Source organism: Salmo salar, chromosome 02, assembly GCF_965601325.2.
Source record: "Salmo salar chromosome 02, fSalSal1, whole genome shotgun sequence".
Classification (NCBI taxonomy): Eukaryota; Metazoa; Chordata; class Actinopteri; order Salmoniformes; family Salmonidae; genus Salmo; species Salmo salar.
The window spans coordinates 32,052,554-32,078,289 of NC_138292.1; the positions used below are offsets into that span (position 1 = coordinate 32,052,554).

Below are 25,736 nucleotides of genomic sequence, written 5' to 3' on the forward strand. Positions count from 1 at the left end.
GTTTCGATTACAGGCTCAAAATGGCCAGAAACAAAGAACTTTCTTCTGAAAGGCCCCGGTGCACAACTGAGCAAGAGGACAAGTACATTAGAGTGCCTAGTTTGAGAAACAGACACCTCACAAGTCCTCAACTGGCAGCTTCATTAAATAGTACCCACAAAACACCAGTCTTAATGTCAACAGTGAAGAGGCGACTCCGGGTTAGTGGCCTTCTAGGCAGAGTTGCAAAGAAAAAGCCATATCTCAGACTGGCCAATAAAAATAAAATATTAAGATGGGCAAAAGAACACAGACGCTGGACAGAGGAACTCTGCCTAGAAGGCCAACATCCCGGAGTTGCCTCTTCTCTGTTGACGTTGAAACTGGTGTTTTGCGGGTACTATTTAATGAAGCTGCCAGTTGAGGACTTGTGAGGCGTCTGTTTCTCAATCTAGACACTCTAATGTACTGTCCTCTTGCTCAGTTTTGCACTGGGGCCTCCCACTCCTCTTTCTATTCTGGTTAGAGCCAGTTTGCGTTGTTCTGTGAAGGGAGTAGTACACAGCATTGTATGAGATCTTCAGTTTCTTGGCAATTTCTTGCATGGAATAGCCATCATTTCTCAGAACAAGAATAGACCGACGAGTTTCAGAAGAAAGTTCTTTGTTTCTGGCCATTTTGAGCCTGTAATCGAACGCACAAATGCTGATGCTCCAGATACTCAACTAGTCTAAAGAAGGCCAGTTTTATTGCTTCTTTAATCACCACAACAGTTTTCAGCTGTGCTAACATAATTGCAAAAGGGTTTTCTAATGATCAATTAGCCTTTTAAAATGATAAACTTGGATTAGCTAACACAATGTGCCATTGGAACACAGGAGTGATGGTTGCTGATAATGGGCCTCTGTACGCCTATGTAGATATTCCATAAAAAATCGGTCGTTTTCCAGCTACAATAGTCATTTACAACATCAACAATGTCTACACTGTATTTCTGATCAATTTGATGTTATTTTAATGGGCAAAAAAAATATTTTCTTTCAAAAACAAGAACATTTCTAAGTGACCCCAAACTTTTGAACGGTAGTGCATATATTATACACATAATATAATGGCAGACTGACCATCTTAATCTGTCCGTTATATAACAGCAGCATACTCTTGCATAGTTCCAATGAAGACATGAGTGAGTCAGATGCTACTTATGTGTCCACGCATTCACAACATTCACACAGCACTGAAGGGCCCTTTAAATGGCTCCTCGGAAATGACTGAAGTTAAGATGCCAGCATGAGAATTCCTCAATTGTGAAACATACTGTAATCGATTGAAAGGGTCTTACTGAATGAAAGGAACATGACGGAATGTCCTTTGTGTGTTCTGTCGATATACTCTGGTAAACCTAGCAAGCATTTGGATCATTTCTATCAATGAAGGCATCAGGGTTGACTGTATTGACTGAACAGCTCAGAGCGTACAGTTAGTGTTGCATCATAGATAGTGTCGAAAAATTGGGAATGTGTGGACTGAGATCTTTCTGCCCGCCAGTCTGTCTTGACCGTCCGTCCGTCTGTCACCTCAGGCGTCCAGCATAGAGAACAAGCAGGACTGGATCAAACACATCCGGGAGGTAATCCAGGAGCGTACCATCCACCTGAGAGGAGCCCTGAAGGAGCCCATTCACATCCCCAAGGCCACCACAGTCAAACACAAGGGCAGAAGGTACAGTACAGTACTCCACCTTGTATCAACCTCATCACTTCTCACAGTCTTTCTTACAGACCATACAACACCGACTGCATTGGACATTGGTTTTATACATTACAGTTATTGTTCTGTCAATGCCGTAGCACAACCTAACATTAAAGTGCCCCAACAGTATATTATTGTGAGAGCTGCCCCGCCCGATCTTGATTGACTTCTTCTTCCTCTGTAGTCATGGAGAGGACCTGGACAGCCAGGGTGATGCCAGCAGTCAGCCAGACACCATCTCTATTGCCTCCCGTACCTCTCAGAACACACTGGACAGCGACAAGGTGAGTCATCATATGCTGCCCATTGCCTTCCTACAGCTACGCCATTTAAATACGGCCCGTTGCCAACTCCGGAGTCTGATGTAAGACAATGGTCTGCTGCTACAATCCCTGCAGTTTAGGGCTTCACCAACGATGGCTGTTGGTCTCTGTTGTGGAACAGCGGTGGTCTTCACAGTTTCATTTGACACGTTAGACTCTAGAGTGGTCTTTTCAACAGCATTTCAAACTGTAGCCTCTAAATCCAGTCATTTTTAGGAGAGACCGCAACCAGACAAGTTAATTAGAATTGAATATTTCAAGACATAAGTTTAATTTGGACTGGCTTCCTGTGAACCTGTTGACTGATAAGGGACTGTCTGAGAACCAAAATTTCGTTAGACTTTTCCTTTCCATCTCAGAGATGAACATGAGAAACATGGCTCTTCTTCAGGAAGGAGCAGTGTGATTTTATCAGGCAATAACAGCACAGAAGGATATCACTCCTACTCACAGTCAGAGCTATATTCTCTCACACAAACACTCTGCCTCTTTAGGGACCATGTTTCCCTGCCAAAGCTGGACTTGCAGTTATTCTGCTCTATGCAGCTATGCTCCTAATTCAAGGAATTAGGTTCAAATTGACTTAGCCACAGTGGGTTCAGTCCCAAATGCCACCCTATTCCCTTTATAGGGCACTACTGGACAAAAATAATGCACAGCAAAATGAATATGGTGACATTTGGAAGACATGCGTAGTATGTCCCTTTCTGTATGTGTCCTTCCTGACACAGTGTAGCTCTGGTTCTGTCAGGGTACAGAAAACAACACAGAGAGGGTCAGTCAAGGTCACAGAGAGGTGAGGAGGGAGATTCCATGTGTCCTCTCATGTACACTAATGGGCCGTGGTTCCTTTAATGCAGGGCACAATCACTCACAGTCAACTCTCTCTCTTTCTCACTCTCTTTTTTTTACTTTCTCTCCCTCTCTTTCTCTGCCTCTCTTTCTTTGTCTTTCTTTCTCTCGCTCTCTTCCTCTTCGCCTGGTTTTGTGAGATCTGTGAGAGGCAATGACAGAGTGGAGTTGTGTGTCGGCGACGCGTCAACGAGTGTGTCAGCCTCCCACTAGCTGTACCACTCTCTGTGTCAGTGTCATATCTTCAGCCTCTCCTTGGAGAAGGCACAGCTGGTACAGTAGACAAGGAAGGGAGTGCTTTGGCTCTGGTATATAGTACCTAGATAGAATCGTAGGGCCATCGGGCGGAGGGATTATGAGAGTAGGTGGGCCTGCGTGTTACCTCAGGTCAGTGTGGTTCAGTGTTAAGTTAACCTTGTGTCGCGTCGATGGATTAGATTCAGCATCAGGAGCATCATAGAATGAAGGAGAAGAGGACAGAGGACAGAATCATGGAGAACAATAAAAACTCTGGTCCGGTGGCTCAGCTTTTGAACTCGCTGGCTTTGCCTCACTACCAAATGGTATGTATGGATCTCTAGCAGTTACTAACTAGCCATGTCGGTTGGATGTTGGTTGGAGTCTGTAATTGGTTTGATTTGATAGTCATTTGAAGAACGTGTTGTCAGTGTGGAACTGCCGAGGGTGATCGGCATTCTCCTGTAACTGATTTCCCTGTTTGAAACGTCCCTGATGTGCCCATCATCGTCAATATATATTTTAATGGCATATATGGCAGTTTAATGGAAATTTTTTCCCCTGCATCTACTGCTTTAGAATGCCAGAGCGTTTCTTGAGTCATGTTGAGGCATCTGAATGTGTGGCGAGTGACTCACCAGAATGTAATGTTTATGTAAATCTGACATACTCCCTCTCCATCCATCCCTCCCTCTCTCTCTCCCTCTCCATCCCTCCCTCTCTCCAGCTCTCTGGTGGCTGTGAGCTGACCGTGGTCATCCATGACTTTGTGGCTAGTAATGGCAGCAGCTCTGAGCTGACTGTACGGAGGGGTCAGACGGTGGAGGTGCTGGAGAGGCTCCATGACAAGCCAGACTGGTGCCTGGTGAGGACCACGGACCGCTCCCCTGCCCAGGAGGGCATAGTACCCTGTGCCATGCTCTGCATCGCTCACTCACGCTCTAGTATGGAGATGGAAGGACTCTTCAATCACCACCACAAAGGTAGGCCTTGATGTTGGGACTGAGAAGGCTGGAACACACACAGATAGACAGATACAGATACACAGATACATAGACACACTGTCAGCCTTGCTGTTGTGAGGCACCTGGAATGCTGTACAGGAAAAGATGACATGCACACATCATAGGGTTCTAAGCAGGTGTCTGGCGTCAATCTACCGTTAGGTCTGGAAAACACACACACACACACACACACACACACACACACACACACACACACCACACACACACACACACACACACACACACACACACACACACACACACACACACACACACACACAGGCACCATCTGCACCTTGGTCCCATGGGGTTTCTAGTGGACGAGTGTGTACTTGCAACCAGTGAAGGATTCCAGGTGCTCTGGTTTACAGTCTGTAGAGAGGTGTTGATGAGACGTGCTGCTGTGGAAAACATATGGATTACTACCTACATTATTCTGTGGGAATTCATATAGACATGACTAACTCTGGGAATTCATACATGCATACATGGCCTGTCTCTCATGGTTCATATTCGTCAGGCACCAAACGGAAGAAAACTGTCTGAAACAGGTCGAGACTACCTGAACTTGTCCAATAAAAAACACATGCATTTTTGTAGATTTTTTTTCATTTCTGTTACAAAACGTTTTGCTACCGTGTGGCCTTCAAAATGACCCTGTCCTTTTGACTGGACAGTGGTTTTTCTTTCTTCAAAGGAGAAGGTGTTTTTGAGCTCTATGACCTGACCCCATTCCAGACCCCAGGGGATGAGATCAAAGAAACCTGGGTGGCACTTGGAGCTTCTGTTCTGTCTTGACTGAGTCACTCAGTAAAGCTTTGTTCCTGTCAGACGGCCCGCCCTCCTCCTGTCCTGGTCTGTAATAAGATAGAGGTGATGTTTGTGTACTGTATACTGGTGGTTTCCATGGTGCGGCACAAGGCTACCTGGGGTGGCAGGTAGCCAAGTGGTTAGAGTGTTGGGCTTGTAACTGAAAGGTTGCTGGATCGAATCTCCTAGCTGACAAGGTCAAAATCTGTCGTTCTGCGCCTGAACAAGGCAGTTAACCCACTGTTCTCTGGTAGGCTGTCATTATAAATAAGAATTTCTTCTTAACTGACTTGCCTAGTTAAATGTTAAAAATCCATGCCGATAGGTTTCCTAAACATTAGGCTCTTCATCATTTTATAGGAGAGTGGGGAATCCAGTATTTCTATTGGCTTAAACCAGGTAGTGTTTGATGCATGTTACACACTTGGATGGTTTTCTCCAACTAATAACAAACAAGGATTTCCAATCCAGTTCTTTATTATTCTGCTACCTTCAAGTTTCATGTGTGCTTTTTGCCAATGTTTTTCCTGAGCTCCTATAGAAGCATCAGAACTTCTTAGATGGTCCGTTCTTATACCCACGCAGCGCCACAGTTTTTCTATGCCCTGTAGTGGCCAGTGAATCGTTATGCAGACTGAAACTACAAACTGCTAAAGACTCCCCTCAGCAGGGCTCCTTTAGAACTAGGAGGATGAACATGTCCTTGGTGCTCCCCTTGTCTTTCTGGTGCTTTGTCCATGAAGCAGAGCATGTAGACCTAGGCCTTTTTCTCAGGGCAGTGAACGGGTTAGGGGTTTGGGAGGAAGATCAGGGAATTCTCCTCTTCCTACTCCCGACTGGTGCTGTCACCCAGATGCATGGCTGGGCCAGAATGAGTGCAGGCTGTGAGCAGAAGGTTTGCCCTGGTAAACGTCTGGGAGTTGTAGAAGGGGATGGATGGATGTGTCTCACTAACTGACAGGAAGACTATTCATTTGTTGTTTTTCCTCATTGCATTCCCCATCCCTTGGACTTAGAACAAAGCCCTTGCTGGCTGGTTGCCTGTGGTGAGTTAGTAGATGTCATAGCTTGTGTAAACCCTACAAGTTCTCAGAAAATGCTGTTGATGTGACTCCTGTGATGTTCTTGCGATGAAGTTTGTAAACTGAATTAGACTAAGTTACTGCTTTTTGGCTATTTTTGTTTTTTCCAACTTTAGTACCATGGACTAGGACAGAGTTCCCCAACTGTCAGCCCGCGGGTGGTTTTATTTGGCCCCCCAAGTTTTCTGCGCAAAAAAAAGAGATATATATATATATATACATTTTCTGGTTGAATTTTCATTGTTGGACATAAAAGACTGTAAAAACACCAGAAAATCATCTCCAAGAATTTGTAAATCTGTTCCCAAGTATTCCCACGCATAATAGAGAGATTTTGTAATCGTATACAAATAATAATAATTCATAATAATTGATTGGATCTATATAGCACTTTTCTACCAACTGAGGTACTCAAAGTGCTTTAAATAGTAGGGGGAAACTCACCTCATCCACCATCAATGTGTAGCACCCACCTCAGTGATGCATGGTGACAATTGCTGTGCCACAACACTCACCACACATCAGCTATCAGATGGAAAGGAGAGGAGTGATATATGCCAATTATGAATGAGGGGGATGATTAGGTGGTCATGATGGAATGTGGCCAGGTTGGGAATATAGCCATGAAACACGGTCAGGACACCCTTTTTAACGTCCCATCTGAAAGACGGCACCCTACGCAGGACAACGTTCCCAAATGTAATCAAGGTTTGAAATTATGTTTCGTATTTTTGTCAAATATTATATCTGTTTAGGCTTCTTGCGGTCCATCTGCGGTCTAAATATATATATTTTTTATTACGCTCCGGCCCCCGACCATCCGCCCAAGAAAAAATTGGCCCGCGGCTGAATGTAGTTGAGGATCCCTGGACTAGGAAATGCCACTATGACTGTGTGTCCCCAGCTAGATCAGTGTGGACCGAAGTGTACAGTAGGGGGAATAGGGACCATCAATAAGTTCAGCGTATTTCTAAAATATTTCAAAAATGTGCTAAAGAGTCAGTATGGGACCAGTACGGAAAAAATGTATGAAATTTATGCATTCACTACTGTAAGTCGCTCTGGATAAGAGTGTCTGCTAAATGACTTAAATGTAAATGTAAGTAGCAACATCTCCCTTCAGTTGCTGATTCAACTTAAAACGGTTAACTTCTCGAAGGTACCAGGGAGGCCTTAGCTTTTTTGGTGTGGCGCACGTGTGTGTGTTCCGCGTGCTTGTGTTGTGCACGTTGCACACATGTACGTGTGTGTGTTTGGTTCTTACAGGAAACAGGCTCTGTGGTTAGTGCCCAGAGATCCTGATGAGAAAACACACAGTTGAACAGGGAGAGCTTTGTGTGGGCTGTCTGTTTAACTCCTCCAGCCCTGTATGCACTGCAGGGTAGATTGAGATTTGGCTGTACAAATGTGTGAGAGGCACCTTAGCAGCTACAGACAGTCACACTGCTGAAAGTTCTCTTTGTGCATTGTTTTTGTCAGCAATAAAACTCATGTAAGTGTATTGAGCTCAGCTTAAATAAGGACATTGCAACTGTGCTGAAAAGTAAAGCTGCTACGAAAGATGCTACATTTCTACAGTACATAATGCTTGTGGAAACTGAGCCCATGCTGTTTGAGATCTGGAGCATCTTCTAGGGGTTTTACGGTAAAGTGTGCCATCTGATTCTAAATGTTCCTTTGGGACAGAGGAGGCTTGCCCTCATAGCACAACAGCCCACTCTCTGGGAGAGTAGAGAAGAGAGAGCAGATCCAATCCCACAAACATAGCAGACTGATCTCATCTGAGCTAGAGGATACAACTGCTTCCTATAGCTTTTTCTTAAACTACATGATTCTTTATCTGTTTTCTATAATTATTTTGAGGAATTGGATTTTAAACGGTGTGAGAACTTGAATAGTACCAGGGCAGGTTGCCATGGCAAATGGAATACGGTCTATTTTTGCTGTAAGTCCTCTGTACCATATGAGTTCTCAAGCGGGACCCTCGGAAAACTGCAAATTCTGGCTGCTGGATTTGGGTACGTAACGATACTGTATAGGACCTATATAGAACCCGTCCTTTAAGTGTTCCAGTCCATTAACGGTGTAGAGCAGGCTCCAACTTTGTAATGGATTGTTATTGTTGTGATCATTGGTATAATCAAGTAATACATTTAATTATTGTTTACATTATTTTGCAGCATACCTTTTTCACAGCCTACTGTAGAGTACATATCAATAATAACATCTGTATTGTATGTGAGAGCCTGGGGGATAAGTACAGTAGGCTATTATATTGATTGAATGGGTGTTATGTAGTGGATTATATGGGTGCATAAAAATGATTGAAATACCGTATTAAAGCTGGCATGCTTTGGACTAGATTAAGAGCTTCTGAGTCACATGTGGGACAGACACAGACAACCAGACAGACAGAGAGACAGACCGGCAGGAAGGCATGCAGGCTGGCTGGCTGACTGATTGACTGACTGAATCAGTTAATTGTTAATATGCAGTTGATATGCAGTGGGTGATACTGTGTGTGTCTGTCTGTTCTCCTGTTGACGGAACGAACAGTCTATACAGCTGTAGTAACTGTGTTTGTTCCTGGCGCATCCCACCCACCTCAGTGCTGTCCAAACCCTATCCTCCTCCTCGCCCATTCACCAGGATCAAATAGTTAGCCAGCTTACTTTCCTGAATCATATTTAAAAACTGTGTAGTTCGTATAGCTCATAGAGAAAGATTGACTTGAAATTGAAATGGTATGAATAACTTGACATGATCAATAACCCATAGCTTTCTGATCAACAGTTACATCTGAATGTGTATTGATGTTAGCCGGCTGATTGATCCTTGCTTTGTGATGATCCACCCCTCTGGTGATATTCTTGTCATTGTAGACACGAGGAGAACAGACAGACACACACAGTATCACCCACTGCATCACACAGCTGGCTTGGCCTGTGTGCCCTGGTAGGTTTCCCAGGAAGTGGGCCAGACATCTTAATCCATTTGTAACAGAGGACAGTGAGCCACCACTCTCTGATTGGCTTGGACTGTGCCACACGTCTCATCACTAGGGCTGTCACAATTACCGTATAACCGTGTAATCGACGGTTATGGATGAAGACCATCGTGAGAATAAAATATTGGTCTTAACTGTTTTTTTAAAATCAAGAGTTTTTTGGTTTTCTGGAACGAACACGGGAGAGAGATGGGACTGCCGGGCATTCTTGTGGTTGAGTCTGTTTCCGTGGTAACATGGACAATTAACAATTAACATGATGAAACTTGCTTCTTGCTGCTTCTTGCAGTAAATGTAGAAATAGCTAACGTAGAAATAGATTGAATAAAACATGTTTGGAACCGGGAACCCTGGCAAACTCATGGGTACACTCGCAATGGCTGCCTGGTATTGTGATTAGGGCTGTTATGGTGACCATATTACCGCCACACCGGCGGTCACGAATCATGAAGGCAGTCAAATTCCACGTACCTTTTTATTCACGGTAAATAGGTTTCTCCAAGCTCTAATCACTCTGAACTCAATGCAAATTTAATCGAAAATCTAATCAAACACTTCATGAGAGCCCATGAGCTCATGTTGCGCAACATTTCTATAGGCTATGCAATTGCCTGAGAAAACAGTGATGGCCTCTATTAAAAAGAGGAGGATCCCATCAGCATTCTATAGGCTAGGCCTACTATATTTATTTCTCAACTTTCCTAGAATTAAGCACAATGCTTCTCTTAACAACAGGAATCACAGGAAAAGAGTCCTCCATTTGCTATTTAAGTGCATAGATGACATGTATTTTTTTTCCTGACCCCGTTTCGAGACAGGTGCATGATAATGGTCCATTCTAAATCAAAACAAATTTCACACATATTATTTAGTATATGTAAAGACAAGATTAAATCAAGAACAGTCTGATGGGTGACAATATTAGCCTATCACTTGTGAATGAAATATTATCACTTGTGAATGATGCCCAGCGTAAGGCAAGAAACAATGCATACCTTTTTTTGGTGACTTTTTCAAATCATAGTTCCACACTTTATGTAGCCTATCCCATAGCCTATCCAGCAACCTTTCGGGTACTTGCCCAACACTCTAACCACTAGGCTACCTGCCGCCCCAAAAATAGAATAGGTCAACTTTTGTACTATGGGGGATAGTAGATTGACATAGGCTAGTGCTTTTGTTGTTCGTTAGGCCTACACATCTTGCTGGCTGACGAAAAGTAAATGTGGACAGTTCTTCCAATATCTTCAATATGCGCCTCGGAATTGGATAAGGATGCGCGCAGTTGTGAAAAAGACCCGATGAGGTGAAGGAGAGCAATGTGAGTGAGAGGTGCTTCAGAGCACGCAGGGAGAAGGGAATTACAGTTATTATATTCAGCCCAATGGCACAACGGCCACTGGACAAAAAGGCATGTATTTTCTTATGGGGCATTACGGCCACACAAAGGGGATGCTGCCGGGAAATTCAAGGCATTATCAAGTGCTTGTCAAATTGTGAAGGAGAGACTGATGAAGTGTGTACAGCCTGCACAAAAAACAAAGCAGACCTCATGCCTTTAATGCAACGTTTTTCAAATCATCATTAGATTAGCGTTATATAGCCTAAGAATATATTAAAACTCAAATATCACAACTAAAGTTACTTAACAACTCTAAATTAAACATATAGGAGTACCTGTTTCTTTGTTAACAGCTCAACACAGAATAGCCACATGTGTGCACTCCCTCAAATAGTTTGGAGAAAATATCCTTTCTATTATATTCAGCTTTGTTCAATTGTATTCTTCATACTATAAAATACTGCCACGGAAATCTAAGCAAATCTTGTCTGCTAAATAAACTAATGTAGCCCACAGCCATATGGCATAGCCAGATCAGGACCTAACATAAGGACAACTCAGAGTATGCTATTCTGTTCCTCTGAAATATACTTTTCTTCACATCATGTTTCTTTAGACCTGTCTAAAATAAATAATCGATTTATCGTGATGGTGTAAGCTGTATTACATGGATTTATTAAATGTAGATGTTCCAAATGTTTGCATCAGTGTCTTGTAGGCTATGTGTGGAAGCCAGGAAATGCAAAATGTGTTTAGGTTAATTAACGGTTAATTACCGCCACAGCCCTAATTGTGATGCAATAATTTCCATGGTAATGTAGAATATTCATTCATGATGTGGCTCATGCAATGGAATGTATTTTTTGTAATGTAAGTTGAGTTGAATCAACAAATCACAGCACATATTGATGGGACACTTCCTGCTTTTACTTCCTGTACATTCGCAATGGCTGCCAGTCCAGCCATTATGCCATCATTGACTTGATTGGGGACGCCTGTTCTATTTATATGGCAGCACATGCAGCCAGTGGAGGAGAGGATCATTTTTTAGTTGTTAAAAAATAAATAATAATATATATTATTGTTATTTATTTTTTGCTATTGGAACGGTTATTATGGTGACCGCGGGCATTTGGCTGGCCAATAACCATCATCCAAAATGACATGACAGCCCTACTCCTCACCCCCATTCTGTCTCATACTCTACTGCTGATAGTGACCTGAAATGTACCTGGCAGACAGGGATACCATATTTAGATGTGCTTGAACGTACTGTATGTGTCATGCCAGAACCTATTGTGTCTCCTAATCCCTAGGCTGTTGCTCAGTGGGCTCACATAGTCACAGCAGACCCGGGGTTTGGGACAGATGGCAGTAGTGAGCTCGTGACTGAGGTGACTGATGAAAGACCCCCTGGCGGGATAACAGAGGTCACCGCAGTGCTTATTTTCCTACCCACTACCCAGAGACGGAATGCATCCCAAATGGTACTCTATCCCCTATATAGTGCACTACCTGGTCAAAAGAAGTTCACTAAATAGGGAAAAGGGTGCACAGAGACAGTGTCCCACAGGGGGCATGTCTGTGATGTCTGGGGTCATTTTACAGCCCGCTGAATAAACAATGGACAGGAATGTGTCAAGGTTGGTGACCCTCCTTCTGTTAAATCACTGTCTACGTCTACGAGGACACGCAAACCTCTCAAACCAATATTATATCAAACCAATATTATATCTCGCCCCAGGAGACACTTCAAAGTTAGCTAGTGATGCTGCTTTGTAGCTGTGATACGACTGTAAGATCAGATAATCATTATTGTCTCTGAGGGGAAATTGGTCTTGGACATCTTTGTCTCAACCACACAAAAATACATGAATACAAATACAATATTAAAAGAGAAGTTATGTTGTGTTCACTGAAAATACTGTTGGTGTCCCAGTCGTTCTCCTTCATTCAGTATATGAGAACCCATAGCCCACTTTCTGAGGTGATTGATGGGCTGCCCGCAGCCTGTGAGAGCTCTTCAGACCTACTCTCAAATAGCGCTGTTACACCAGGGGTCAGGCCCCTTGCATGTCTCTGTCCTGTTTGCTCAATATGTGGTGTGGATACACACTCATGTGTAGAACTGTGCACCAGACTGAGTTTTTCCCCCTGCCACTAAGCCACTGGCAGACAAGGCTTTTTAGTGGAAGAGTTCAAAAGCATTTGATGTAAATGTGAGAGATATACTATACCTCCTCTCCACCCTCTCCGAGTTGGGCATCTCCGGCGCGGCCCACGCTTGGATTGCGTCCTACCTGACAGGTCGCTCCTACCAGGTGGCGTGGCGAGAATCTGTCTCCGCACCATGCGCTCTCACCACTGGTGTCCCCCAGGGCTCTGTTCTAGGCCCTCTCCTATTCTCGCTATACACCAAGTCACTTGGCTCTGTCATATCTTCACATGGTCTCTCCTATCATTGCTATGCAGACGACACACAATTAATCTTCTCCTTTCCCCCTTCTGATAACCAGGCGGCGAATCGCATCTCTGCATGTCTGTCAGACATATCAGTGTGGATGACAGATCACCAGCTCAAGCTAAACCTCGGCAAGACGGAGCTGCTCTTCCTCCCGGGGAAGGACTGCCCGTTCCATGATCTCGCCATCACGGTTGACAACTCCATTGTGTCCTCCTCCCAGAGTGCTAAGAACCTTGGCGTGATCCTGGACAACACCCTGTCATTCTCCACTAACATCAAGGCGGTGACCCGATCCTGTAGGTTCATGCTCTACAACATTCGCAGAGTACGACCCTGCCTCACACAGGAAGCGGCGCAGGTCCTAATCCAGGCACTTGTCATCTCCCGTCTGGATTACTGCAACTCGCTGTTGGCTGGGCTCCCTGCCTGTGCCATTAAACCCCTACAACTCATCCAGAACGCCGCAGCCCGTCGGGTGTTCAACCTTCCCAAGTTCTCTCACGTCACCCCGCTCCTCCGCTTTCTCCACTGGCTTCCAGTTGAAGCTCGCATCCGCTACAAGACCATGGTGATTGCCTACGGAGCTGTGAAGGGAACGGCACCTCCATACCTTCAGGCTCTGATCAGGACCTACACCCAAACAAGGGCACTGCGTTCATCCACCTCTGGCCTGCTGGCCCCCCTACCTCAGAGGAAGCACAGTTCCCGCTCAGCCCAGTCAAAACTGTTCGCTGCTCTGGCACCCCAATGGTGGAACAAGCTCCCTCACGACGCCAGGACAGCGGAGTCAGTCACCACCTTCCGGAGACACCTGAAACCCCACCTCTTTAAGGAATACCTAGGATAGGATAAAGTAATCCTTCTAACCCCCCCCCCCCCCCCCCCCTTTAAAAGATTTAGATGCACTATTGTAAAGTGGTTGTTCCACTGGATATCATAAGGTGAATGCACCAATTTGTAAGTCGCTCTGGATAAGAGCGTCTGCTAAATGACTTAAATGTAATGTAATGTATTATAACCTTTTAGCCAGCTAGACGAGACAATATGAACACAGAGTAAGTTGTTTGTGTGTCTCCTTCAATGTAATCACACTGATACACTGTGCGACAGCTCTGTACAGTATTAGAGGGAAGGAAAGTTTTACTGGGCACCGTGGCATGAGTGTACTTCCCTCAGGTAAGTAGAGGGAAGGTGGGCCTGTGGGGAGGGACACACTGAGCCCTGTCTCTGTGATGTACTAGAAGTCTAGGTTTGTTCAGGTGGAGATTTGATGCCTGTTTCCTTCCTCCTCTCAGAATGGAGGATGGGGGTGGGTACGGCTGGGCTGGCCTGGAGGTGACTGCTGTACACATCCAGTGTTACTGTAACACATGGTCCTGCTAGCCTACTGCTCCACTTGGTTGATAGGACCCAGAAGCATGACTGAAACAGCCCGTAATGGCACCTTCCTTTATGTCAGTAATATTGTGACACATTTGATAAATGGAGTCAGGATTTCATGGTATGCTGCTATGAGTTATTTATAAGTCCCTTGAAAGCCCTCGGGTTCTCCCCTGCAGACACAGAACACAATTTTCGAAAAGTACAGGGCTGTGTGAACACCTCATCTTCTCAGGCTCTCTGGCTCGGACTCCCACGGCTGGGTTAGACCGAGAGTAGAGTGAACACATGCTTTATATCAGCAGGATATTACACTACAATATATAGGTCTCCTGAAGCCATTTTAACTAAGGACTGTGATCCCCCTCAACCCCCCCATCCACGCCACTCGGTGACACACATGTTCACTGTCACGAAAGACCCACATGTGAAGTGTCTATCAGAATATACTGTAACTACATACAATGCTATTCCCCACAGAGTGAAAAGAGGAGAGGAAGAGTTTTTTTTCAATTTCACATCTTTTATTTCCAAATCAGTTGAATGTATTTTTAAAGAAATGCAGTGTCCATAAACAGGTCTTGAGGTATTGAGACATTAGTTGGAGTTGTCAGAGCAGTCGGAGAAGCGCAGGGCATCCCTTTTGCTCTTGTCACCAGCAGCCTCCTGCTTGCCGTACATTGTCTTCTCCATGGTCCTCCTCCCCATGCAGCTAAGGAAGGCACAAGACAAGACGTACCAATCGGTGTGGTCTATTAATACATGTTGCTATGAGATTAACATTTTAACCTTCAATTTCATGTTATATGGAAGTGAGTTCTGGCCCTTATCCATAGTTGACATGATCTATTTTCGGTTCCAAGCACCCTATCATTTAGTTACGCATGAGGCTAAGAGTTGAGACTGACCTGATGAAGTCCTCCATGGCGTCGAGGCGCTGCTCCATGCCCTCCATCCTCAGCAGAACCTTCTCCTGAAGCTCCATCATCAGCAAAACCTTGTTGCTGTCCCCTTTAGCCTGGCACTGGAGCAGACCTCCTTTCCCTTGGCCTTGCCTTGTCCACTTCCTCCTGCTGAGCCACAGGCAAACCAAGCAGATGACCAGAAAGGCCCCCCCGAGGACCAGCATGGTGCTGTCCACGTCAGGCATGGTTATGGAGTCCAGGATGGATGTGTTGTACTCCTCCCTTCTCTCCACCACATGTCTCAACTCGTCTGGTGTGATATCCATGCCAACTCTGGACCAGGTTGGGAGTTTGCAGTGCTGCCCACCAATGCCAATGCACACCATCTTGAGAAGAAGTAAGGCTGAACGCGAGGATGAAGTAGCCCCAAAAGGTTCCTGGGCTTATTTGCTTCTGGGCTCTTTGTACGTCTAGAGATGTGTCAGTCTGATCCAACCGTGTCTGAGGAACGAATGAAGGCCTGGGAAAGTGTCAGCCTCAGATCACCCTCAGCAGTCCCATTGTGACATCATTTGAGTGCCATTTGACATCATTAGACTGTCATGATGTCACAATCCAACCCTGTCTGAGTATCAGTGCCTGAGCCAATGAAATGCAGCCCCAGACCATCTCATCAGACCTATTGTGACATCATAAAGCAGTCAAATGACACCTTGAATCATTTTGTGAAAATGGCACTCTTGCATGCACATCAAAACGATTGTAGCAAACATAGTGCCATCTGGAATGATGAATTAAAACTGTCTATTCAAATACGTCTTAAAACAACATAGTTCAGCTTGGTATCAAATACATCTGGAACTGAAGGGAAGGTTATTAACTCTATTCATACACTGTCTTTCATCTGGCGCACCATTCAGCCTGACTTGTTTGTGCAACATTTTGAAACAGCATGGAAGTCATTTACTGTGCTGTGGCTTTAGGAAAACAGCTGTAGAGACTTCATGAAATCATCCATGGCCTGGCTTGAGAACATCTCCTGAGATTGCTCTTGGCTGCTAAGAGAACCCTTTTCGACATGGCCATGGGTGAATCCTCCTTTTGCCCTGAGTCTCACTGTACAAATGAGAAAGAAAAGTCACACACTCCTCTCTCCTTGCTGAGACCCACTCTACCATATACGATGCACTAGTGCAGCAGCACCCTGTTCAGTCTTTGTATCAGAAAGATAATGCGTGTGTGATCAGTCAATGCCAAAGGCCTGATCAGTACATAATAATCATGGGGTCAATTCCGAGCCATCACCTTCTATCCCACTCAGATTTGTATAGGATTGTTAGAGATTTCTCAGCTCATATGTTGTTGTTTTGAATTGATTGAGTGTTAGAAGTTCTAAGATTCTTTAAAAGGCCTGTCATCTTTTCTCATGGCAGCATACTGTAGGTACATTTTCTTTTCACTGAGCGAGTGGTGCACTGTTGGGGAACCCTGACCCTTCCAGGATGGTCATCATGCCCTGTCAGAAGCTATTGTGGTTAGACCAGTAGGAGGATCTGGTCACACAGAGTTCAGTTCACTGAGAGACAGAGCCAACCGCTGAGAACACAGAGAACTTACTGGACACTTTACTCTAGTGCTGTCAGTGGGCTAAGAACCCGGCCACACAGAGACAGAAGAAACACATGGAGAATGCACTACGTATCCGTCTATTCATCAGAAGTTCAGTTCGGTCATATCCGTCAGCGTATGAGGCGAGCGCCTATAGACAAACCTTTGGCTCAACCTGTTTCTGAAGGATACACCATTTCTGTGAAGCCGGGACCTGGGCAATCTATCCACCCTGAGTATCATCCCTCAGTTTACATCAGCAGAAGCACACCACACTGCACCACATTTAAACCCACAGCCTCAGCCAAGTCCTCTCCCACACCTCTCAGGGGAGATAGAACCACAGAAGAGGGAGGTGGTGGGCATTCAGCCTAAAGTAGATACACACACACACACACACACACACACACACACACACACACACACACACACACACACACACACAGAGAATAGCTTATGCAACTTTTATATAATGTTGTGTATTCCATGGTTTTTAAAATGAGGATCATCCAGTTCACTTTCAAAGGAGGAACATCTATCGATAGACGCTTCAATGCAGAGGGTGGACACGCAGTGTTAGGATGCGATGCTCCACTCTAACCATCATGTACTAAAATGGAATGTCTGAGTGTAGATACATAAAGAATTATGCCTCCTAGGTAATGAAGTACCTTGCAAAAGTGCATCTAATCTCATTGGTACCCTCATAGCTGAATTCAGATCCATTCCCAAGATACTGTGCACTGTGACTGACCTCTCCTTCTCGCTCTATCTCTCTATCTCCCTCCCTCTCTCTCTCTCTCTCTCTCTCTCTCTCTTTCTTTTTCTCTCCTTCTCTTTTTCTCTCTCTCCATGTCTCTCCCCCTGCAGATACCCTGTCTGTGTCCAGTAACGATGCCATCCAGCCTGGCGCCAGCCACACCCTGGGCTTCCACAGCTCCCCGGGGCCCAAGCGACCGGGCAACACGCTGAGGAAGTGGCTGACCAGCCCAGTGAGGCGCCTGAGCAGCGGCAAGGCCGACGGACACGTCAAGAAGCTGGCCCACAAGCACAAGAAGAACCGCGACGGACGCAGCAAGAACGCAGACTCCGCCGGCTCCCAGAAAGACTCGGACGACAACGCCGCCACGCCACAGGACGAGACCATCGAGGAGGTCCGTTCGATTGGTCACCTCTATCACTCATATATCACTTCCTTTCTTTCTCTTTTACATGATCTATCCAACATTAAATCTCTCCCTAATTTCCTTATCGCCTTTATTTGGAGCCGATTGTGTTCTGTTTAGTTGTAAACTCTGTTGTCGTTGTCCCTCTACAGAGGATGAGGAACGAGGGGCTGAGCAGTGGGACTCTGTCCAAGTCTTCCTCCTCTGGGATGCAGAGCTGTGGGGAGGAGGAGGGAGAGGAGGGGGCTGATGCTGTACCCCTGCCTCCCCCCATGGCCATCCAACAACACAGCCTGCTGCAGGCTGACTCTCAGGACGACAAGGTGAGACACAAACACTCACACACACTTAACATGCCTCCATGAGGTTTAGTTAGAGTATATCAAAGAGGGGACAATTGTCTTTCCTGTAAGATATTTTGGAAAATAAAAAGAGACATTGGTAAATCAATGAATGTATTTCTTTTAGACCAGTTTGGCTGAAAAGGTAGATATTTTTATTCACTCATCATCACAGAACAGTCATCATCATCACAGAACAGTTATTGTAACTAGAGCGATAGGCATTTCTTTGACACTAATATAATTTTCTCTTCTTTCTTAACTTTGCTTTAACTTTACCATAGCATTATGTTGATTTTTGTTCTGCCTCTGTTTTGTCTCAGTTCCCGTACCTCTCCATGTAACTGCCTTCGCTCTAGTCACACTCCCCCAACCAACCAACCAACCAGCCCTGGCTTTATTTTACTTCCCAGCCATCCATCCTGTCATGCTATCTCCTCACCCTCGCTGCCCTATGTTTTCTAGGACTATTGTTGCAGAGGTGACAAATACTCCATTTGCTGTAGTTAGTGAAGTTTGACTAGAACTGACTGACTACCCCTTTAAAGACCTGGCCTTGTTTAGTTTAGCCTGTTGCTATTGTTTAGCCAGACTAGCTGTGCTTGTGACTCGCCTGTTGCCCAGGTTACCCCTGTTGTAATGGAGTATTTAAAAGCACATGTACATTGTTCAGTCATATTCTCCACTGTGGTGCCAGTGCTCAGAAGCTTGCTCCAACCAACCCCAACCCCCACCTCGTCCCCTGTATCCTCCATGCTAGCCTGGCCCCCACTAGACCTCTATTTGGCCCCGATTAGGGAGACCACACCCATTCCTTATGGGGACATTTGGAATGCCGGGCGGTGTCAAAACACGTCAATGGTGAGCTTCTCTAAGAAATGAATGTATGATGAGGTGATGTCATCATGTGCTGTAATATGTAGAAAAATATTTAATACAGTGACAAATACTTTACACAAAATATGAATCAAATGTAGATTGTAATTTTATATATATATATATATATATATATATATATATAATATATATATATATATTATGTTTACACTCTACATTTGATTAATATTTTCTGTAAAGTATTTGTCACTGTAAAGAGTAAGATGGTAAGACCCAGCCATCCATATTTATTTTATTTTTTTTAACTTGAAACTGTATTTTTGGTTAAGGGCTTGTAAGTAAGCATTTCACTGTAAGGTTGTATTTGGCGCATGTGACAAATAACATTTGATTTGATTTTAATATTAAACCACACACACCTCTCTCTCTCTTTCTGTCTCTCTTTCTCGCTCTTACACGTTCTATACTTTCTCTGGTTCTCTCTCTCGCTCTCACTCTCTCTCTACTTTCTCTGTCTCTCTCTCTCACGCTCTCTCTCCTTTCTATGTCGCTGTCTCTCTCTCTCTGTCTCTGTCCTTCTCTGTCTCTCTCCCTCCCTTCCAGGCGGCCTCTCGTCTATCGGGCCGACCCAGTAGTTCAGAGACACCCAGTGCGGCTGAGCTGGTCAGTGCCATCGAGGAGCTGGTCAAGAGTAAGATGGTAAGACCCAGCCATCCATCTGTCTACCACACCGCTGTCAGTTACACACACACACACGCACAGACACACACTGCCAGCTCAGCTCAGGCCAGTCTGGTGCCAGGGTGGATGTGTGACGGTGCCATGGCCCACCAGTCATCTGTGAACCATTTGAGTCACCACACCAACTGACAGCTTCTAGACACAAGACCTGGCACAGCACGTTAATGCTGCCATACTTTGTCACACCCTCATAGCAGCAACACCACTGCTCTCTCTGCTAGCACAGTGATTGTATGGAGAAGCTCAGCTTACTCACTGCATGTGCACAATGAATATACAGTAAGTGCTCTCTCTCCTCTCTCTCTCTCTCTCTCTCTCTCTCTCTCTCTCTCTCTCTCTCTCTCTCTCTCTCTCTCTCTCTCTCTCTCTCTCTCTCTCTCTCTCTCTCTCTCTCTCTCTCTCTCTCTATCTCAGTCCCTGGAGGACCGTCCCAGCTCTCTCTCTGTGGAACAAGGGGACAGCAGCAGCCCCTCCCTCAACCCCTCCGACAACTCCCTCCTGTCCTCCTCCTCCCCCATCGATGAGATGGACGAGCGCAAGTCGGGTTTCCTCAAGAGACGCCAGTGAGTTCAGTTTCACTCCGCAACGTCTCATACGTAGAAATAGAATGACTAGAAGGGTCGCCCTCATTCAAGTCAATGAGGCCGTAATGGGTGGACCGGTGAAGGCCCCTTTCTAGTCATTCTATTTCTATGGTCTCACAGCCTACAATATGCCCTGAGCCATCAGATAAAACTGTCCTGTGGTGGTCTAGCTAAACAATCCTCTCATTGTTTACTTCACCTCTCTCCCCTACAGCTATGTGTTACTGGAGCTGGTGGAGACAGAGAGGGACTATGTGAGAGACCTGGGTTCAGTGGTGGAGGTGAGAACACATCCTTTCTTACTTTACTGTAGGCCCATAATCAATGACTCACTCCTCTCCATCACACTCTGTTCACGTTTTAGACTTGGTCAAAGTGCTAGGTCCCGTCCACAAAACAATCCCTAATCCTTACGACTCCTAGGCTCTCCATATGAATCTAAATGAGCTGAATAGGTAAAAGCAATATGGTAACAGCTCCACCTTGCCCTCTAAACATAGTGCATATACCTATCAGATCAGATCACCACAAGTGCCCTAAGGGCCAGAGGTTGTTTGTGGACAGGGCATTGGAATAGTATTGGCTGAATTTGGCGCTGTGTCTAGTCCTGTGGTCACCTGAATGTCTTATCTCCCCTTCAGGGCTACATCAGCAAAATGAAGGAGGACGGCGTACCAGACGACATGAGGGGAAAAGACAAGATAGTGTTTGGGAATATCCACCAGATCTACGACTGGCATAGAGAGTAAGACGAGAATAGTACCTACCTACAGTACTAGCGTTATTATTAGATTGACTTTTATATTAGTATATTTCTCACAATACTCTTCTCTGATTGGCCACAGCTTCTTCCTGGGAGAGCTAGAGAAGTGCCTGGAGGACCCTGATAGGCTGGCTCCCCTGTTCGTCAAACAAGTAAGAGAGATTTGATGATTTTCATTGGCCAAAATATACCATCAGTAGTGGATGTCACTGTGCTGTGCATCATAACATGGTTAGTGCTAAACCCTAACCTTAACCCCTAACCTTAACCAAAACCCCTAATTTGAAATGAAATGGGGTAGGGACATCCCAAGGATTACGGATAGCAAGGACCATAATACCACTTCCTCACCATTTCCCTTGTTTTGTTTCCTTGTTTTCCTGCTAGGAGCGACGGTTACACATGTACATCGTGTACTGTCAGAACAAGCCCAAATCAGAGCACATCGTGTCTGAGTACATAGACACTTACTTTGAGGTAAGAATACACACACTCCCTTCACCCCACACATAGCCCGCAAGTGGGTTTATTCCAGTCTCGAACGGAGCATATATTTCATCATAAGAACCTCATTGTTTCCTGTTCTCATACCTTGTGTTATATTTTTACGCAGTCCTTTGTTTTTACTGTGTGCAACTAAATCTAATGGCTCCGTGTATTTTAGGAGCTCAAGCAGCGTCTGGGCCACAGACTCCAGATCACTGATCTTCTCATTAAGCCTGTGCAGCGCATCATGAAGTACCAGCTGCTGCTGAAGGATTTACTTAAGTTCTCCAAAAAGGCTGCAGTAGATACTACTGAGCTGGAGGTAAGAACTACAATCTGGGTTTGATTTGATGGCCTTCCGCCCCTAATAACATGGACGAGCATTAATATTGCTATGATTTTGTTTTTATCTAAAAGTTATACTTGTTATAAAGCTGCAATTATGTTTTCTTTTCCTCTAAAATTGTGTTTTCTATCTTCTCTGTTTCTCCCAGAAAGCGGTGGAGGTCATGTGTGTTGTGCCCAAAAGATGCAACGACATGATGAACGTTGGGCGTCTCCAAGGCTTTGACGTAAGACTCACAGGCTCTGTCTTCTTCAGGGAATAGAGAATGTAGTTTTTCAGTTCTATCTGGCTCAGTTTAGAAGGTCACAAATTCTCCAAAATAGCTTACTTGAATTTGATTTCAGCCGTTAAGTCACATGGATCATATGATAAATGGGAGAAGGGCTTGGGTTTGCTCTCGCTCTCTCTGTTTTCACTCATTGTATTATATGATAATAGCATCCATATAATATGCATATTTCATCTGAGTGGCTAAGAATAAGTCTGAGGCTGTCTTCTGTCCTCCCTACTTTTATTTGTATGTATTTTATTTAAAGGTCCAGTACAGTCAAAATTCTGTTTTGCCTGTTTTTTTATATCAAACTGACACTGTAAACGTATGAACAAATTTGATTAGAGTTATTTCCTGATAGTTGCTGATTCAAAATACAATCTACACAGGACCTTCTAATCAGCAGGTTTGCATGTGTGGGATTTTTGGCTTTCCATGGTGACATCACCATGCGTAAATTGGTTAATAGACCAATAACAAAGAGAGACCAGCCTGGCACCAGCCACACAAAGACCTCTCTGCCAATAACAGCTAGTTTTCCCCTCCCCACTTAGATGACTCCTAGACACTCTTAGCTAAATTCTTGCTTGAGAAATAGTGTTTTGCTAAAAGTTACTTTTGCCCATTTGAATGGAAATCTTTTACAGTATGGTACTTACCCAGAAATAATTTGATATGGATATAAAACAGCTGCATTGGGCCTTAAACCTTTATTTAACCAGACAGCCAATACATTGGTATTCCCCCATGCAGGGCAAGATTGTGGCCCAAGGCAGACTGCTGCTCCAGGACACCTTCATGGTATCAGATCAGGACGGGGGGCTACTCACAAGGATGAAGGAGAGGAGGGTCTTCCTCTTCGAACAGATCGTCATCTTCAGTGAGCCCCTGGACAAGAAGAAAGGCTACTCCCAGCCGGGATACCTCTTCAAGAACAGCGTTAAAGTATGGCGCATCGATCGTGATCATCTCCCCTAATCAATCCACTTAGATCATATTACAGTGGATGTATTTTTTTGGCTGGACATTGCTAGGATAGTAATTGCCCTAAGGGCCAAAGTCGTTTGAATAGTTGTCTGATTCTGAAAACACTCACATCCAGTCCTCTCCCCTGTATCTTGTGTGCGTGTGTGTGTCCGTCCAGGTGAGCTGGCTGGGCCTGGAGGAGAGCACAGACGACCCCTGTAAGTTCACCCTGACCTCCCGGTCATCCAGTGGCGGTGTGGAGACCTACGTAATGCACTCAGCCAACCCTGGAGTCAGCCAGATGTGGGTCCACCAGATCACCCAGATCCTGGAGAGCCAACGCAACTTTCTCAATGGTAAAAAAAGACACATCACGGTTCATCTGTGTAACTGTGTAGTGATATTATGCTAGCTTCTCCCAGATGATTACGATGTCACGGTCGTGTGGAGAGACGGACCAAGGCGCAGCGTGATTGGAGTTCCACATCTTTATTTTAGTGAAACTTAACCAAACCAAGAAACAAACAACGACCATGCAGTACTGAAGTGCTACATGCACTCTCTCAAAAACAATATCCCACAAACACAGGTGGAAAAACAGCTACCTAAATATGATCCCCAATTAGAGGCAACGATTACCAGCTGCCTCTAATTGGGAACCATACAAAACACCAACATAGAAAATATAAACTAGAACACCCCCTAGTCACGCCCTGACCTACTACACCATAGAGAACCAAGGGCTCTCTATGGTCAGGGAGTGACAGTACCCCCCCCCCCCCCAAAGGTGCGGACTCCGGCCGCAAAACCTGAAACCAAATGGGGAGGGTGGGGGGGTGATTAGTGTTGGTGGCGGCTCCGGTGCAGGTCGTAGCCCCCGCCCAGAACCCGGATCCTGCCATGGCACCGGGCTGAACGCCGTGCCTGGACTGGGCATCGGCGCAAAGGCGGGCTCCAGCCATGGAGCCGGGTTGGACGCCGTGCCTGGACTGGGCACCGGCGCAAAGGAGGGCTCCAGCCATGGAGCTGGGTTGGACGCCGTGCCTGGACTGGGCACCGGCGCAGAGGAAGGCTCCGGCCTTGGAGCTGGACTGGACGCCGTGTCCGGACTGGGCACCGACGCAGAGGAAGGCTCCTGCCATGGAGCGGGCTGAACACCGTGCCTGGACTGGGCATCGGCGCAGAGGAAGGCTCCTGCCATGGAGCGGGCTGAACACCGTGCCTGGACTGGGCATCGGCGGAGAGGAAGGCTCCAGCCTTGGAGCTGGACTGGACGCCGTGCCTGGACTGGGCACCGACGCAGAGGAAGGCTCCTGCCATGGAGCGGGACTGGACACCGTGCCTGGACTCTCTGGACCGTTGACCGTCACTGGAAGCTCCGGGCCGTTGACCGTCCCGGGAAGCTCCGGGCCTTTGACCGTCCCTGGAAGCTCCGGGCCGTTGACCGTCGCTGGAAGCTCCGGACCGTTGCTGGAGGTTCCGGACTGTTGACTGTCGCTGGAGGTTCCGGACTGTTGACCGTCGCTGGAGGTTCCGGACTGTTGACCGTCGCTGGAGGTTCCGGACTGTTGACCGTCGCTGGAGGTTCCGGACTGTTGACCGTCGCTGGAGGTTCCGGACTGTGAAACGTCGCCGGAAGCGCTGGACTGTGAACCATCGCCGGAAGCTCTGGACTGGGAACCGTCGCCGGAAGCTCTGGACTGGGAATCGTCGCTGGAAGCTCTGGACTGGGAACCGTCGTCGGAAGCTCTGGACTGTGAACCGTCGCAGGAAGCTCTGGACTGTGAATGCACACTGGAGGCCTAGTGTGTGGAGCCGGTAAAGGTGGCACTGGACTGGTGACACGCACTTCACGGCGAGTGCGGGGAGCTGGCACAGGACGTACCGGACTGGGAAGGCACACTGGAGGCCTGGTGCTTGGAGCTGGCACAGGTGGCACCGGACTGTTGACACGCACTTCAGGGAGGGTGCGGGGAGCTGGCACAGGACTCAACAGACTGCTGTCAGGATCTTCAGGTCGAATGTTATGCAGAACACACCTGCACAACATCTCTCTCATCTCTCTCTCTCTCCCAACTTCTCCATCGCCTCCCTGACAGTCTCTGGCTCTTCAGGACGAGAGAGGATAGATGGCACCGGACTGATGACCCGCTCTTCAGGGCGAGTGCGAGGAACCGGCACAGGACATACTGGGCTGGGGAGGCACACTGGTGGCCTGGTGCGTGGAGCCGGCACCGGACTGATGGCACGCTCTTCAGCACGCCTGCGCTGCAGCCTACTCCTCGCCAACATCATTCTCTGATATCCTTCCTCACATTGCTCCATCGACTCCCAGGCGGGCTCTGGCTCTCTCCTTGGGTCGACCGACCACTTCTCTATCGCCTCCCTGACGGTCTCTGGCTCTTCCCTCTGCTCAGCCGCCAGCTCCATGTGCCCCCCCCAAAAACAAATTCTTGGGGTTTCTGTGGCCGCGAACCCCGGCGTCGTTGC

General features: G+C 46.2%; 2 protein-coding genes across 5 annotated transcripts in view; one reads left to right on the forward strand and one right to left on the reverse strand.

The window, feature by feature from the left end:
- Window positions 1–25,736, forward strand: part of LOC106579830 (triple functional domain protein) — a 139,018-nt gene that overhangs the window by 102,882 nt on the left and 10,400 nt on the right. For all 4 annotated transcript variants that reach the window (XM_014160062.3, XM_045702163.2, XM_045702176.2 and 1 more), the window contains 15 exons: window positions 1,562–1,701; window positions 1,916–2,015; window positions 3,871–4,126; window positions 17,616–17,899; window positions 18,064–18,234; window positions 19,693–19,788; window positions 20,245–20,393; window positions 20,629–20,695; window positions 21,056–21,159; window positions 21,260–21,329; window positions 21,565–21,654; window positions 21,842–21,985; window positions 22,158–22,235; window positions 23,034–23,225; window positions 23,425–23,602. In XM_014160062.3, the coding sequence (XP_014015537.2) occupies window positions 1,562–1,701; window positions 1,916–2,015; window positions 3,871–4,126; window positions 17,616–17,899; window positions 18,064–18,234; window positions 19,693–19,788; window positions 20,245–20,393; window positions 20,629–20,695; window positions 21,056–21,159; window positions 21,260–21,329; window positions 21,565–21,654; window positions 21,842–21,985; window positions 22,158–22,235; window positions 23,034–23,225; window positions 23,425–23,602 (2,119 nt within the window). The remainder of the gene's footprint in view (window positions 1–1,561; window positions 1,702–1,915; window positions 2,016–3,870; window positions 4,127–17,615; window positions 17,900–18,063; window positions 18,235–19,692; window positions 19,789–20,244; window positions 20,394–20,628; window positions 20,696–21,055; window positions 21,160–21,259; window positions 21,330–21,564; window positions 21,655–21,841; window positions 21,986–22,157; window positions 22,236–23,033; window positions 23,226–23,424; window positions 23,603–25,736) is intronic.
- On the reverse strand, window positions 14,555–15,529 carry LOC145860886 (uncharacterized). The gene is made up of 2 exons (XM_082961912.1): window positions 15,141–15,529; window positions 14,555–14,944 (listed from the first exon to the last, which is right to left on the reverse strand). Exons 1-2 carry the CDS (start codon window positions 15,521–15,523, stop codon window positions 14,830–14,832), a joined length of 498 nt encoding a protein of 165 aa, XP_082818038.1. The 5' UTR covers window positions 15,524–15,529; the 3' UTR covers window positions 14,555–14,829.

Excerpts from the sequence above, each read along its gene's own strand:
- LOC145860886 (XM_082961912.1), bottom strand. The coding sequence starts at position 15,523 with ATGGTGTGCATTGGCATTGGTGGGCAGCACTGCAAACTCCCAACCTGG. Across the intron at positions 14,945-15,140 it reads GCCATGGAGGACTTCATCAG|CTGCATGGGGAGGAGGACCA; the intron begins GTCAGTCTCAAC and ends TGCCTTCCTTAG.